We start from the raw sequence: 14,481 nt of genomic DNA on the forward strand, positions 1-14,481 counted from the left end.
AATCCCCCTCAGTCAGTTAATTAACAGCTCCAGAAATTGGTCTGTTAAATGGTCTATCCCTTAAAGCATGATTTTATACAATGGATCAGTCACAGGCTGTCTCAGCACTTGGAAAAATCTTCAGCTTTAGCATCTATCTGACCACACTTTGTGCATCCCTGTTCCTCACTGGCACATTCTCCCTGTCTCTGCCGTGCAGAAATTCACCTGAACCAAAGCAGCCCGACCAGCGAGCTCCCCAGCTACAGCGAGAATGGCAGTGATGCCAGTTTACTTGTTTCTCCCCTTCTGGTGGCTGGAGTAGTGATCGGACTTGTGCTGTTTCTGTCCTGTGTCACCATCATTGTTGGCAGCCTGCGGAAGGACGGACGGCTGAGACACCCACACCAGAGGAGAGACACAGCCTACGGTAAGAAGCTAGGTAAAGTGAAACAGTTCTTGGCACTATTAATATCTGCTGCTAAGGGCAACATAGAGTTTGGATGCTGTGCAAAGGATATAAAAACAAAATGAGTAAAAAATTATGAGGCGTTGATAAGAGGCAGCTTTGCGGTTCAGTAGCATCTTCACGAAGTACAAGCCCCACAGCTGGGGGCTGACACAAACAAGGCCTACAGCATCTCTTCAATGGCGCGTTTTCCCTGACAAATGCACAAGTCACCAGACTACTGATAATGTATTTTCATATCCCCTTGCAGCCCTTGTGTATAATACATGTTGTGATTTCTTCTTGTTGGACAGCCAGGAATCTTTGACCTCTCCACTGTGCCCTAAGCTACAACTGACTTGACAATTAACTCTTTTCTTAGCACAGAAGTTAAAACTGGATGTAAAGAAAATAGGTCATCAAAATGCCATTACACAGACAACATCATTAAAGACACTGGTTTACTATCCTTTTTTTTTTGCCCCCTGTTCTTTAAAAGGACTTGAAAGTACGAAGGTGTAGTTTTAAAATCACATTTTTGGCCAATTTGGCACTTGCTGATCAGAAGTCAAAAGCCACTTAGTCAAGAAAATTACACAGTTTGATTCTTCATATATTTAAGAAAAAAACAATTACAAAAAGTTATTTTTTAAGTATCCAGCTAGTATAAAAATCAAACAGTAAATAGATTCTGAAGTGCTATATAAACTTCACTTCCTTTTAAGTCCCTGAAGTCAGGCCAAGGCATAAAGGACAATTTTCAAACTGTTTCTTACAGATAACAATACTAAAAAAATGGGGTAAAGAAGCATCAAGCATGGTGACATTTTCAGAGAAATTCAAAAGAACCATGTTAAACTGAATTGTGTCAGTCTGCCTAAAGTGAAAATTGTACATTAGCAGAAGCTTTCTTGCTATCTCAGCATGTGTCCCCCAGACAGAAAGAGATCAGCAGGAGTCACAGTGAAACTGGCTGCCTTCAGTGCTGAGCAGAAGGAAAGCACAGCACCTGATAGACTCCATTAGTGCTGGTAGAATTCCTCACAGATTGCAGAGATTGGCAGAGGTGAGCATTACCAGCAGGATGGACACACAGCTTGAGAGCTGCACAAGTGAGTCCTGCCCTTTACTCTCTGTTCAGGGAAACGCGGCTTTGATGTCACCTTAAAAGCTGGCCCCTGCCTCCAGGAACCATTTTAAAGCACTGAGTGAGAAGGAAGGACCACTTCATATGGAAGAATAGGAAAGTCCAGGGAGTTGCTGCATTTCCACAATTCAGGACATTCTTAAGGAACTTTCAACCAGAATGTTGAGAGCTAGCTATCACCAAAGATACAAAATAGCATCAACTCCTGGGTATTTCTAGAGCTGTGAAACTTGTGCGAAAGCATTAGGGAACTCCTGGAACAGCTAGCAGCATTTTTTTTTCTAGTATTTTCCCATTTTTCTTCTTTTTCTGTGAGCTTTTCTAAGCAGCACAGCTTATTCTGAACACGCACACACACATACACACACACAGAGTCACACCAAAGCCTGCTTTTAAAAACCTTTGCAGAACTGGCAAGGTTTTGATGCACGCATTTCCTGGGCACATCAGCAGTCCTGCTTGTGCTTTGAAGTTGTATGCAGCACGACTTACACATTTTCAGCCTTTGAGGCAGAAGAGCTTTAGCCACTTGCACTTTGTACAACAGCACTAAATATATAGTCCTTGTGCAAACACCGCAGCTCATTCACACTGACACGGCTGGCTCATAAAACAACAGAAATGCCCTGTCAGATCTGATTGCTCTAAGTAACAGCCATTCTGCCTCAGATAGGTTTTGTTTTCTGATGTATGGCAGCATTATAAACAGTAGTATTGTCTCAGTGAGAAAGAAGAGCAAACAGTAACTGCTTGTTTTCCAGCTCCAGACAGCTTCTCTTACGGCGGCTCTTTTGGAGAGCTGAGATCCACCTGCCTGGAGGAATTTCCCCCAGCTTTTGATTTTGGTTCCTATCTGGATACACTTTCTCAGGTCAACATCATGTATCCCGATTCACCTCCACGGTAAGCACTTCTTGAAGATTCTAAATGTTATAGTCTTGCACATGCAAAGCCTACTAAAGAGGAAAATTAAATTGCTAGACCAACATCCACTCCAAAAACACAGGTCAAAAGACTCTGCCTACAAACACTTTGTTTAGTTTAAGCTCTAGTTTTCCAATGTAGAATGTCTTTACTAAGTAAAAGCACCTGTACAGGCATTTATCATCTACTGATAATCATATTCGTATCAATAACTTTGATGGCATATGAATGAAATACACTAGTCATCTATGAAAATCTTTTTTTGGAAGAAATTATTAAGTTTCACTTTTGGAGGGAATTTTTTTTCCAAGAAGAAATCCCTACCTTTGGTTTTCTACTGTTCTGTTACTGGCTGAGGAAATGAGCTGTGCCTCAGTGGGTGCCCATCAGAGTCCTGCCCAACAGTGTTTTATTGTCATTAGATTAAAAGAGACTTCAGATTTATAATGCCTCGGAACCATAACAGACTTGAACAAATTAAACCATTTAGCCAAGTTTCCAATTAAAGCACATTTGTTACTGTAGTTGCAAGGAATTTTCCTCTCGCCAGCTTTATTTCACTATTTGCAAGGATTCTAAAGCCCTTCAATTTTTCTTCTCTTTCAAATACCACGAGCAACTCCCCACTCTTTAATGCTTGCAGAAATTATTATGAAATAAGCAAACAATATAAAACTGACTTTATGGTTTTTACCACTGTTGTTCACGCATGTTAAAGGTATGACAGCATAAAACAGTCAGTCAGCTCACAGCAGATCCCACCCAGTGTGTTTGGAAAACATCTGGGTACGTCATTAGTAAGTCAGAAATCAAAAAAGTCATTATGGACATATATTCATTACAATACCAAAAATAAAATGTTTCAATATACCCAGAATTCAGATATTAACATATGTTGAGGCATCACAGATTACATTTACACAAATTAGTATGTAATACAATCTCCATCACCCCTCTTACCTGCCTGTCACTTACAACTGCAAAGCTAACAGATGTTATTTGACAATCTAAGTAGCCTGATATGCCACACAAAAATAACAGCTTTTAGTAAACTGTTTTTGCAGGTATTTAAATTCCCATGTTACACTTGCTACTGACCTTACAACTGTTCTGAACCAGCAGCAAAAAAGGAAGTGTAAGAAACCACTCTAAATCTTTCCATATTTTCAAGCAAGCCTCACTTTTCTATTATCTTGCTATCATTATTCTATCAGAAAGCACAACTGAAGAAAACATACTGTTCTGGCACACCTAGTAACCACGCTTTACCTCTCAGTCTGGGATTGTTCATTCTGTATGAGTATCTGCAAAGGACAGCTGCCAGTATGGCTATTTAGACTGAACCTGCACTGTGCAGCTGTAATGGCAGGACTTTGTAGTGTCTAGTTACCTGCAGTAACAGCAGTGCCACAACTGACTCGTTTCAAAGAGAGGTACTTCAGAAATGATACAGCAGTTTCTTCCATAGCTGTATGACAGACTTCATTAGAGGATACAAGAACTGCCCACGAGTGACAAATTTGTTCTTCAGACCATTTGTATACTCTCTGTGTGCCTCATGCACCATGAGTTGATGCATGAAGGAATTCAGTTACTTCCTCCAAAGAACAGGAGAAAGAGGATTAAACAGAGCAGGCACCAAGCTTTCTACAGAAAAGTGCCTTACAAGCAGCAAAGAATGGGTGATCAACATTTGTTTTCTTCTTTTAAACAGACTGTGTTTTAAGTTAAGCCATGCCCTTTTCTGACTGCCTGTTTACATAAGCAGTAGGGAGAACAGTGGAGAAACCTCTTCCTGTTCTTGCTATAAGATGGTACAAAAAGCAGTTGCGTACTTTCCTAAGTGTTTCTGGATTTTCCAGACCAGTAAAAGCATGCAGCAAGGCATCAGGTGAGGAGTACATCAGACAGGCCTTAATAAGAGCTCTTGTGAAGCAGCTCTGCAGTGTGAACACACGATCACCGTTTTTTCTATTCTGGGCATGTTCTACAAGCAACCTTTTATGTATTATAAAGTCACACTAGATAATAAATGGGCTTTTAGAGATGGTGTAAATATTTTAGCAGAAGCCTCACATTGTGAAAAGTTGTTCCGAGTCTGGCATCTAAACTTGTAGAACTTCATATAAACCCACTCACAAACTACACTGGAATTTGGACCCGCACCCACAAGCCTTTACTAATAAAAGTAAATGAGCTGACACCTAGGCAACAACTTGAGCAGGCACTTGGCCAGATTTCTCAGGATAAGCATTCAGTACATACCTCCTTAGCACACAGGTCTCAAAAAACTATACTAGAAGTTACTTCCATTTCCAATCTGAAAGCTGCCCAAAACCGGATTTTCTGTCTTCGTGGAGTTTTCTGTTTGGAGACATACACGTGGATGCATGTACAGGATGGCACTACATGATCTCTGCTTTCGTGCGAGTTCTCCTCTGTAACAAGGCTGGCAGAAGCTGCCCTGTCTCTTTCCTTGCCCTACAAAACTGTTCTGTTACTGAGGGACATACGGGTGCTCAGGGTGCTGCCTCCTCAAGATTCACCTGGAAGCCAAAGGAAAACCCAGGGGCCCACACTGATTACATACACAAGCAATCGTTGCTCATCCTGCTAGTCTGCAGTTCTCCATAACGTATCAAAAGTAAGGATTTTTATTATCAATGCTTTTTCTTACTGCTATGAAAGTTACACATTTAGAAAAAATGTACTTTTGGGGTAATTAATGACTCTCTAATGAATTTCAGAACTGTATAAGCATCTGTCAGGTTGATTTTACATGAAGATAGAAGTAAAAACAAAATACAGTGGGTATGATCTATCTATTTCAAGATACTAAGGGTCTCCAACAGCTTGAGGTGGTATTTTAATAAACAAATACATTTCAGCTGTTACTTTAAGAACTAAACAAAGTGAATAACTGAGACAAAGTAACATGAAATGATTTGGTATTGTATGAAAATAATGTTTAACAAATCACTAATCATGCAGAATTTAGAAAATAGTTGGTAAATGGACCTGTATACCAAATGGAAAACATTAAAATAAAAAATAAACCTAAGAAAATACGATGCCTCTTGAGATATGCTACTGTAAGAGCAGTTCAGCCAGCAAGGGTATATGTTACACATAGTTTCTTTCTTAGGCGAAAACATCACATAAATATCCTCTGGTGTTTCAGCATAGCTCAAACCTATCAGTGCATGTATTTTCCAGGAAAGGATTAGTGGTTACCATCATTAAAAGGCAGCAGGTCATCAGTAAAACTGAAACAATGCAGGAGCAGTTCTAGTGGAGTTGCAGCGTGTAACAGACGGAGTAAACAAAAAGACATCTATCTCACAGAGAAGCATGTTTCATTCCCCAGATTTGCCTTTTATTCATTTGCTCCTGTCTGTGACTTAAGAAACTCTCTAAGTAGAACCTTCTTCTTTCCCCAGAGAGTAGGTCATAATTTATGAATGACAGCAGTTAAATAAGATCCTTAGTGTTTCCTTAGCAACAAAGCTATTCTAATGCTTATTGGAAGGAGACCAAACAAATTCATGAAGTTATTTTCAGTCCCCCCAAACAATTCAACAAAGTCAGCTTGAAGACCTGTGGTATTTGGATAACATTCTTTTCTTTGCAAGTCACATTTACATTCAGCATGATGGAGTTAAAAGGCATCACAGTCCTCCTTCCCTTTCCTGGCATCGTTACCACTTCAAAACTCCACAGTGTAATCTGTGATGACAGTGAAGTCATTTTGACAAGAAACAAGGCAAAGAAATGTAGACAGCAGCACATCCCAGTGTCAGTAACCTTCTCATGTCTGCCTGTAAGGCACCCTGAACGTTAAGGTACTGCAACTGGGTAAAACAAATGGCTTGAAGTGAATTCACCACAAGTACTAGATGTAACCAAGGAGGGCTTTCTAAGAGTTAATAAAGAGACAAATGATATTCAAGAGAAGCAGTGTAACACGTTCCTGTGGTCCATTACTAAGTTAGGGTAACAAAGTACTTTCTGAAAGCACTTGCTTTTTTTGTCTGAAGGGATTTTCTTTGAGATTGCTGTACGAACATCAAACACCAGGTTTCTTTTTATGTAAACAACATCTCAGAACTCAGTCTCTCAGATAAAATGACTATCAGTGTATTTTGTGCAAGACGCTAGCAAGCATTTTTGGTTTCACACCAAAATCATGCAACAGAAAATGCAAGAGCAAAGAGCTTGCATGATTTCGGTGTGAAACAAGAAAGAAAAAGAGTGAGAGCATGAAGCAGGGCAGAGAACACTTCCCTTTAGCATTACGGATGCTGAAGCCACAGCTTTATGCAAGTCCAAGCTTCACAGCTATCAACATCTCAGCTGAAATCAACAAAACCAGATACTGTACTTAAGTGACTTGCACATAACAGTATAAATTTAACATGAGGAATGATCATTACTGATTGCTGCCGATGCAGTGGTTCTTTACAGTGGCAGCCCTCATTACACAGCACGTGTTCCTCTTCCCCCCCCAGTACTGGAGTCCATACTAGCTAATAAAAGGCAGCTCATTTATTTTGTCCCAGACTGCTCTGTTTGCAAGCAAAAATAAAGAAAGCTCAAAGCTATGTCAAAAGCTGAGCACACTGCAGAGCAACTCAGCAGCACCTTTAGTTCTTGATGCACACCTTGCTGCAGAAAAAGGCAGGATCTATTCACTTCTTCTCCAGTGTGAAACTTTGCAACTACAGGTGCAACGCTTTGAAAAGAATATGGAAAACTAAGTATCCAGACCATAAACTGCTAATGCAATATAAGAGTTTATCTTAAAAACAAGCTATCTTAGTGACTTGTAGTTGCCTCCTTGGCCATAAAGTACTGCCATGAACAAGCTAAAAAGTTCTTCAACTGAAAAGAGATTATTTTTATCCATCCTATGCAGGAAGAAAACATTACTATATACAATCATAGAATGTTTTGAGTTGGAAGAGTCCAACTTCCCTGCAGAGAGCAGGGACACCCACAGCTCCATCAAGTGCCCAGAGCCCGGTTCAGTCTGACCTTAAATGTCTCCAAGGATGAGATTTCATCACCTTTCTGGGCAACCTGTGCCTGTGCCTCACCACCCTTATTATTAAAAACTTTTTCCTTATATCCAATCTAAATCTCCTCTCTTTCAGTTGGAAAGAATTTCCCCTTGTCCTATCACAACAGACCCTGGAGTCCGCTCAAGAGTTTGTCCCCTTCGTTCTCAGAGCTCCCTTTAGCTACTGAAGTGCTGCTTGTCAGGTTTCCCCAGAGCCTTTTCTTGTCCATGCTGAACAGTCTGTTCCAGTTCTATCAGCCTGTTCTCATAGGAGAGGCATTCCACCCCTTGGATCATTTTTGTGTATATATTGATATTTGGAACAAAACATCAAAATGACAGGTTTTAAATACCGTAATTTGCCACCCATGTGTCTTGGTGCATAAAGGTCTCCTTCACAAATGCCACTTCAATATTTGTCTCACCAAGCATTTTAGTTTTATAGAGCTAAGCTACAGACCATAAAAGATATCAAACTAAATCCAAGGGAAAGAAATGTGGATGATCAGGTAACAGCAGTGAGCAGAAGGCTCACACTGTGCCCATTCTCCTTCAGGTCAGTGGCAGATTCTGGGCGCCGGGCCCAGGCCCAGAATCAGTAGACAGACAGGCTTCCTCCTTTTTGCAGCTCAGCAAAGGGATTCACAGTTTTCCACCTCAAAACTCACATCACTGCGGGCTTTCCAAAACCAGAACTCTTTTCTCTCTTCTGCTATGGTAACAGGACCCAGCAGGTGCTATTCACTAGCCTGATTAAATCAGTCAAAACCAGTGCAAAGATTTCAAATACATTCGCTAGGCTTTAGGTCAGCAAAATGTAAATTAAGTAAAGATGCGGTTCAGAGGGAGTAACCCTGCAAGGAGAGATTCTTCCTTTATTCTCAGTCTGTGATTGAAGTCTAAAATCTTGTAAAAGAGCAGCAGGTTCACTTCGAATTGCAGTGGGCTTAGTAGAGACTGGACTTCAGTCTCTTCCACGTGCTGTATAAAAACAACTCAACCTCACAACTGCTGAGGTTTGTTCCTGAAGCACCTAGCTGCCTTACTGAGGACCTTCAGAGCATATAGCCATGGTTTTAAATTCTTTCTGATGGAGAAATCAGGATATTCCAATCTAAATTTAAAAGCACTGACCTGATGAATAAAAAGTAATATAAAGAAGGATAAAAATAAAACCACCTCTGGATATTTGAATTGTTTGTTGTATGAACACCTCTATGGTATTTGAGTTGTTTGTTAACCTTGTGCTAAGATACCATTTCCTTACTGGAAAATTTCTCTCCCCCCAAAACCACTTTTATCACCCACCCACAGAACAGTAGCATCAAAGCCAACAGCAGCAGAAAGGAAAGGAAACAGCTGAAGGAAAGGTTTGAGTGCAGCAGGAGCCAGGACTCTTCTAAGGCAGGGCCTCAATGGCTGATTTCAAGAGGTTTGAGCTCTCTGTAACTGATATGGGCTGCCTTGCTGCAATTCACTTATAATCTACAAGCAGGGTTTATTAGCTTGGGTCTAGCCTGGCAGCAACGCAATTACAGGGGCAGAGTGACTGCCTGCAGTCTACAGGGAGGACACGTGCTAAATATCCTATGTTTCAGGAAATATCTGAGATCCTAATAGCTAGCTCTGCAGTTACTGCAGTTGAGGAAATGGGTTCTTAATTTGTCTGGCTCCAGCAGAATTGTTTTTCAGGTCAGCTGACTGGGAGAAGAGTTGGGAGTTTTTGGTGGTAGAGGGGGTTTCTGTCTTTTTTTTTTTTCTTTCTTTTAAACAGGAACCATTCTTCCTTCCCTCAATCTAATTAAAAATGATCCTGAAACAATTAAACAAAGCAGTCATTAATAAAGCAAGTCCAGTGCGTAAGAACACAATGCTATGCCTCTTCCTCAAATTTGCCTGCATAGCCAGTGAGCTCAGAACCTTCTTTCAAACCACTACACCTGGGCTGGTTTGATAGCAGAAGTAGAGTCAGCTGTTTTCTGGGCAAATGGGTGATGCCAGGGCAGCCAGGTAGGACACCACCAGGTAAGGGGCCAGAAGCAGAGCCCAGCTCAGCAGCAGGCTGCCAGCCCAGCAGGCCGATCTGCCTATTTGTCTTCACACCAGGGCTGCAAGGCCTGAGTGCAGGTGGAGCAAGGAGGCAGCAGTCTGCCTTGGCTCTAGCTTAATGGCACAAAGCCTGGACAGACCTGAGCTGGCTCTGTATGAAAATCCCACAGACCAGTCTTTCTTGCATTACTCCAGTTTAGGAGGAGCACAACGGGGGGACTCTGCTGAGTCTCAGAATGGCCAGCATGAGTCTGTCAAAATTATTCATCACAGCTCTGCACCTCCACAAGGAATCCTGCTGTCTTGCAAGTACAGATCTGCAGCCCAGACAGCCCCCCTGTGGGTTTCAGACTGAGCACAGACTGAAGGATGTCCTAAAGATCTGTGAGTCAGAAAGGAAGGCAGGATTTGGTACAGTACTCCATCTAAAGCTCTCCAAACCTTCTTTTTCATAACTGTAAAAATGGCAACAATGCTTTTTCCCCACCCTTTCACAAGTTTGCCCATTAAAAAGAGCTGAGATGAGGGCTGAACCCTGCTGTGGGCCCAGCAGTGCAACATCAGGCATGGGTACAACCGAAATGCAGAGCCAGGCACAGTGCTGCAGCCACAGCTGCGATTCATACAGGGTCTGAGCTTCCCCAAGACCTCAGGGATTATCCTCAGGTGCCTGGAGATGTGCTTTTAAGCGTTAAGTTCTCAAGTGCCTTACATGGCAGGGTAAGCAAGGATGTGGGCTGAGGAACCACTAGACGATCCTTTTCTTCTCACTTCACCTGCCCCTGTTATGCTGACAATAATGCACTGTGGCATTTTTCACAGGAATCTAATGAAAAATTTGTTTTTCTTTCAGCTATGATGAATGCGTGGGGCCAGGAGCAACGCAAATATATATTCCCACAGATGATCCCCCCCCCTATTCCCTTACGGACCCCTGTCAAAGAAATGAAATATCTATAAACATCAGCCGGGAAGAGGAGGAAGCAGCAGCAGGGACTGCAGGGCAGGCAGCACACCACGCCACCAGGATACAGGGCTGGCAGCAGCCCATCCCATCCATCTCTCTGTCGTCGCTCCCCACAGAGGCTGCTCCCCGGTACGAAGCTGTGATGTGTGAGCACAGCATCCCCATCCCGCTGGTGCCAGTGGAAGTACTGAAAAACTCTCCCTCTGACTATCAGACCGTTCTGAGCCAAATCCTGTGAATAAAAGGGGCTTTCTCCTTCCATCTTTCTGAAGAACTCAGACTGAGAAAAAGAAGACATTTAAATGGAAGAATAAAACCTCTTAAAGTTTTACCTATTTTATATCTTTACTAAGGGATGTAATGGGATTGTTTTTTATTTTTTACAGTGAATTTTGAATGTTTACCTAAACTTCCCTCTTTGTGCTTCAAAGTGTTCCATGGCGTCACGTAGCACAGGACAGCAGCACTGAGGAGCAGTGCTATGGCCTTCCTGAAGCATCTCAGATCTCACTGACATTGCCACTCAATGTATATATATGTATATATGTTATCTAGTCAAGCTTACTCCTCGATTTGATGATAATGTGCATGCTTTGGAACAGAAGGAAGGAGAAGAGCAGTTCTTGTCTTTGTAGGTGTCAGTAGTACACTTTATCCAGTGTCTTGGCAACAAAGCATTTTTTAAAAATTCTTTTTCTAAATATGTATTTCCACAGACAGAAACAGAACACAGCCTGCAAAACATGATTATCAGCACCCTACAGAAGCCAAATAAAAAAGAGGAATCTTTTGATACCCATGTTTTTCCCTCAGATACCCCAGCCAGTTCCAAAACCTGCTGTAAATCTCTCACAAAGTCAGGAACAAGCAGCAGGAGGGTAGCAGTAGCTGACCCGACAGCAGCTGCTATGCCAAGGGCACTGCGCCCAGCTGTGAGGGCCCAGGGCTGCACACCCCTCACTTGGCACAACTGGAACCTTGAACTCCTTCCAACATGCCTACACTGTCAGGAACTTCAGTTATGAGCCCGCAAGATTAAGAAAGGACCTCCAATAACTGAAGAAGAGTGAAGTAAATAGTAGATGCTGGCTTTGGCATGCTCAGTAATGGAGAAACTCACTATGTACAGAAACTCCTCATATTAGACGTGACCCTCCTCGCTGACATTTTGCTGTTCACATTAGCCACAGGTCATAGGCTTGGACTCTCATGTGCTCATCTGATGAATGTGGGGAGGTGGGGATGAGTGCTCACGGAAGCAGCAGGAGGAAGCCACAGAAATGAGGTTCATGCTGCATGTTACATGCAGTCTCCACTTAAGGACCTCAACCAAGTTTTCCTCAGCACAGTTATCAGAGGTGCATCTGCACTAAATCTCTTAGAGATGTTCTCACTGAAAAAATGGGTAATTTTTACACTGATAAAATGGACTTCAGGTTATTACCCCCTCTAGAGATAAGTAGAAAGGAATATAAGCAAACATATTACCGTATTTAACAGCAAATATCGTTCAAAATATTAAAATCACATTTCAATTTTCTGTAAATAGTAAATAACTTCCAACAGTAATCATTACTCAACACTCCAAAGTTCGATGCAAATATAATTAATATATAAGTTGGGAAATAATCATTTGGTCCTTACTGCTCTGTAAATCATACCATTATTGAGTCATAAGCACATGATGGAATCAGATAAGTATGCATTTTTTTCAAGCAGATAACAGTAAACATGTATTCTGCTAAAAAAAAAAAAAAAAAAAAAAAAGAAATCTTTTGCAGATCTATGAAGTTCTCAATGTATTATACCCAAAACAACAAAAACTCACAATTCTGCATTGCAAAATAAGTTGGTGGACACTGCAGAATTTCGACTACATTCAGTACTTGTATCTTTAATGGATAGAGCTATTCTGTATGAAGTACCAGTGGAGACAGTTCTGTGGCACACAAGGTATCCCGCAATAAGACACAGAATGCTGCACTACCAATAGGGCCAGAAGAAAAAGCCAACACAGAAGTTCAGCAGCCAGCTTTATTGGCAGGAAGATAAGAAGTGAAGGGAAGCACAGGAAGAACAGGACATGCAACTGGGACAGACCAGAACTGTGGGCTGATGCTGGGAGCTGGAGAGGGAATCTAGCAAGTATCAGAAGGTAAATGGGATTTCAGTTTTTGAACGTGTGTCTTTCCTACCTGTACAGCAAAGCTGGGAGCTCTGCTGAAGATAAGCCATTCACAAGTGTCTGCTCTGTTATACAAATGCATCCAGTTTCTGTGTACTGTGGGCAGTGCTTCTGTCTGGCTGTTAACCTGACATGGATTTCAGGCCCTGCCACTACCTTTATATCAGAGGAAAATAGTAATTTGATTTGTACAGAATAAATTTATTTTAAGCAGACTTTTGAGGAAAACGGGAGATTTATATTTCACCTCACAACAGAACTGCTGTACTGAAATTACAGTAGATCAAATCAAAGTTGTTCCCCATTTGAGGACAGGCACAGCAGCACTGAGAGCTGCCTGCTCCTGCACTGTGCTGCACTGTGGGGCGGTCGCCTGTCACACAGCACAGAGCACACAGCGGGGCTCAGCCACCCAATGACCAACCAAAGCACTCCGTATTTCGGATCCCTGATAGATTCCAGCAAAATGGGCAGAGCACCTCGAGAGTACAAGTCAGCACCCATTAAACTCAGAAGAAGTTCCCAGCCGCTTATCAGACCTTAAACTCTGGTATCATTGTAATGATAATCTTAAAGCCAAGCTGAAAGTAGGCCTTGTGTTTATTACATGATTAATAGGAAAACACAGACTGCTTGGAGATGCTGTTTCTTACCTACAAGACAGCAATGCTGTATTTCTGTAGTCACCTCTTCTGCTTTGATTTTTGGTATATGGATCTTCGCATACAACTTTTATTAAAGAACGCACCCATACTCAGTGAGCTTCCGTGCTTTTATTGTGCAAGTATTGCCCTCAGGTGAAGCATCACAAACCACCACAAACACATGCAGAGGTACCTCAGACTAAGGTCAGGAGGGGAGGGAGGAGCAGGTCAGTAACAGGTTGATGTTTCCCCCCTTTTTCAAATAGATAATTCTCAAGCACAGTGAGATGAGTAATGTATTTCCTGAGCATGACCCACCTCCAACTCCAACTGCTCCTCAAACAGGCTGACAACAATTCCCACCTAGGGAAACAGACTTCACATGGAATTACAACCACAGGCTCTTAAAGTTACTGTACAAGAGCGTTCATCCCTTCTCCTCTGCTCACAGCAATGCATGTTTCAACACCAGCTTGTGAACTCACAACTGTGTGGTAAATTGCACGCAGCTCCACATGCACAAGCATTCTCACTTCTACCAAAGCAAGAAAAGCCAAGAAGCAAAACTGTACAGGCACAAGGAAAGTTTTAAGGAACCCAGAGGCATGCACAGCAGCCCATTTGGGCTTTGGGTCCTTGATCCTCCTCATTTTTCTCATATTGTTCCAAAAGCAGTCCTCTGGCAAAATCAGCCCAACTGCAATGGAGGGAAAAACAAACAAACATAAGGCAACAGCAGGGACACGGCTTGATGCAATGCACTGGGTACTGGTATCGTGCCTTTCAAATTCCAAGCAAACAGCAGCAATCTGTACAGCTGTTAGTGCCCCATCCCTTCCTTCTGGGCTCTGGGCCGTGACCAGCACCCTGCCTGCCCCGTATTGAAAAGTGAAATTCTCAGGGGAAAAAGAAAGAAAGAAAGAGAAAGGAGGGAAAAAAAAAAAAAAAAAAAAAAAACACAAAAAAAAAACACCAAAAAACGCCAGAGTAACAAAACGCAGCCATTTTTCTACACGACAGAGAACAGCAGAGGCTGAAGCATCCAGTGCCGCTCGCAAGCCATCTAGAGCCACGCGCCG

At 42.1% G+C, this 14,481-nt stretch overlaps 1 protein-coding gene across 2 annotated transcripts in view; it reads left to right on the forward strand.

Annotated features, from left to right (window-relative positions):
• The window catches only part of BEAN1 (brain expressed associated with NEDD4 1), a 38,008-nt gene extending 25,621 nt beyond the window's left edge, over window positions 1-12,387 (forward strand). The window contains exons 4-6 of one of the 2 annotated variants that reach the window (XM_052686668.1): window positions 200-421; window positions 2,336-2,477; window positions 10,460-12,387. In XM_052686668.1, the coding sequence (XP_052542628.1) occupies window positions 200-421; window positions 2,336-2,477; window positions 10,460-10,811 (716 nt within the window). In that variant the 3' untranslated portion in view covers window positions 10,812-12,387. The remainder of the gene's footprint in view (window positions 1-199; window positions 422-2,335; window positions 2,478-10,459) is intronic. The other variant, XM_052686669.1, reaches the window with a different exon arrangement.
• Window positions 12,388-14,481: the final 2,094 nt, after the last annotated feature.

This window comes from Tympanuchus pallidicinctus, unplaced genomic scaffold (assembly GCF_026119805.1).
Source record: "Tympanuchus pallidicinctus isolate F22 unplaced genomic scaffold, pur_lepc_1.0 scaffold22, whole genome shotgun sequence".
Lineage (NCBI taxonomy): Eukaryota > Metazoa > Chordata > Aves > Galliformes > Phasianidae > Tympanuchus > Tympanuchus pallidicinctus.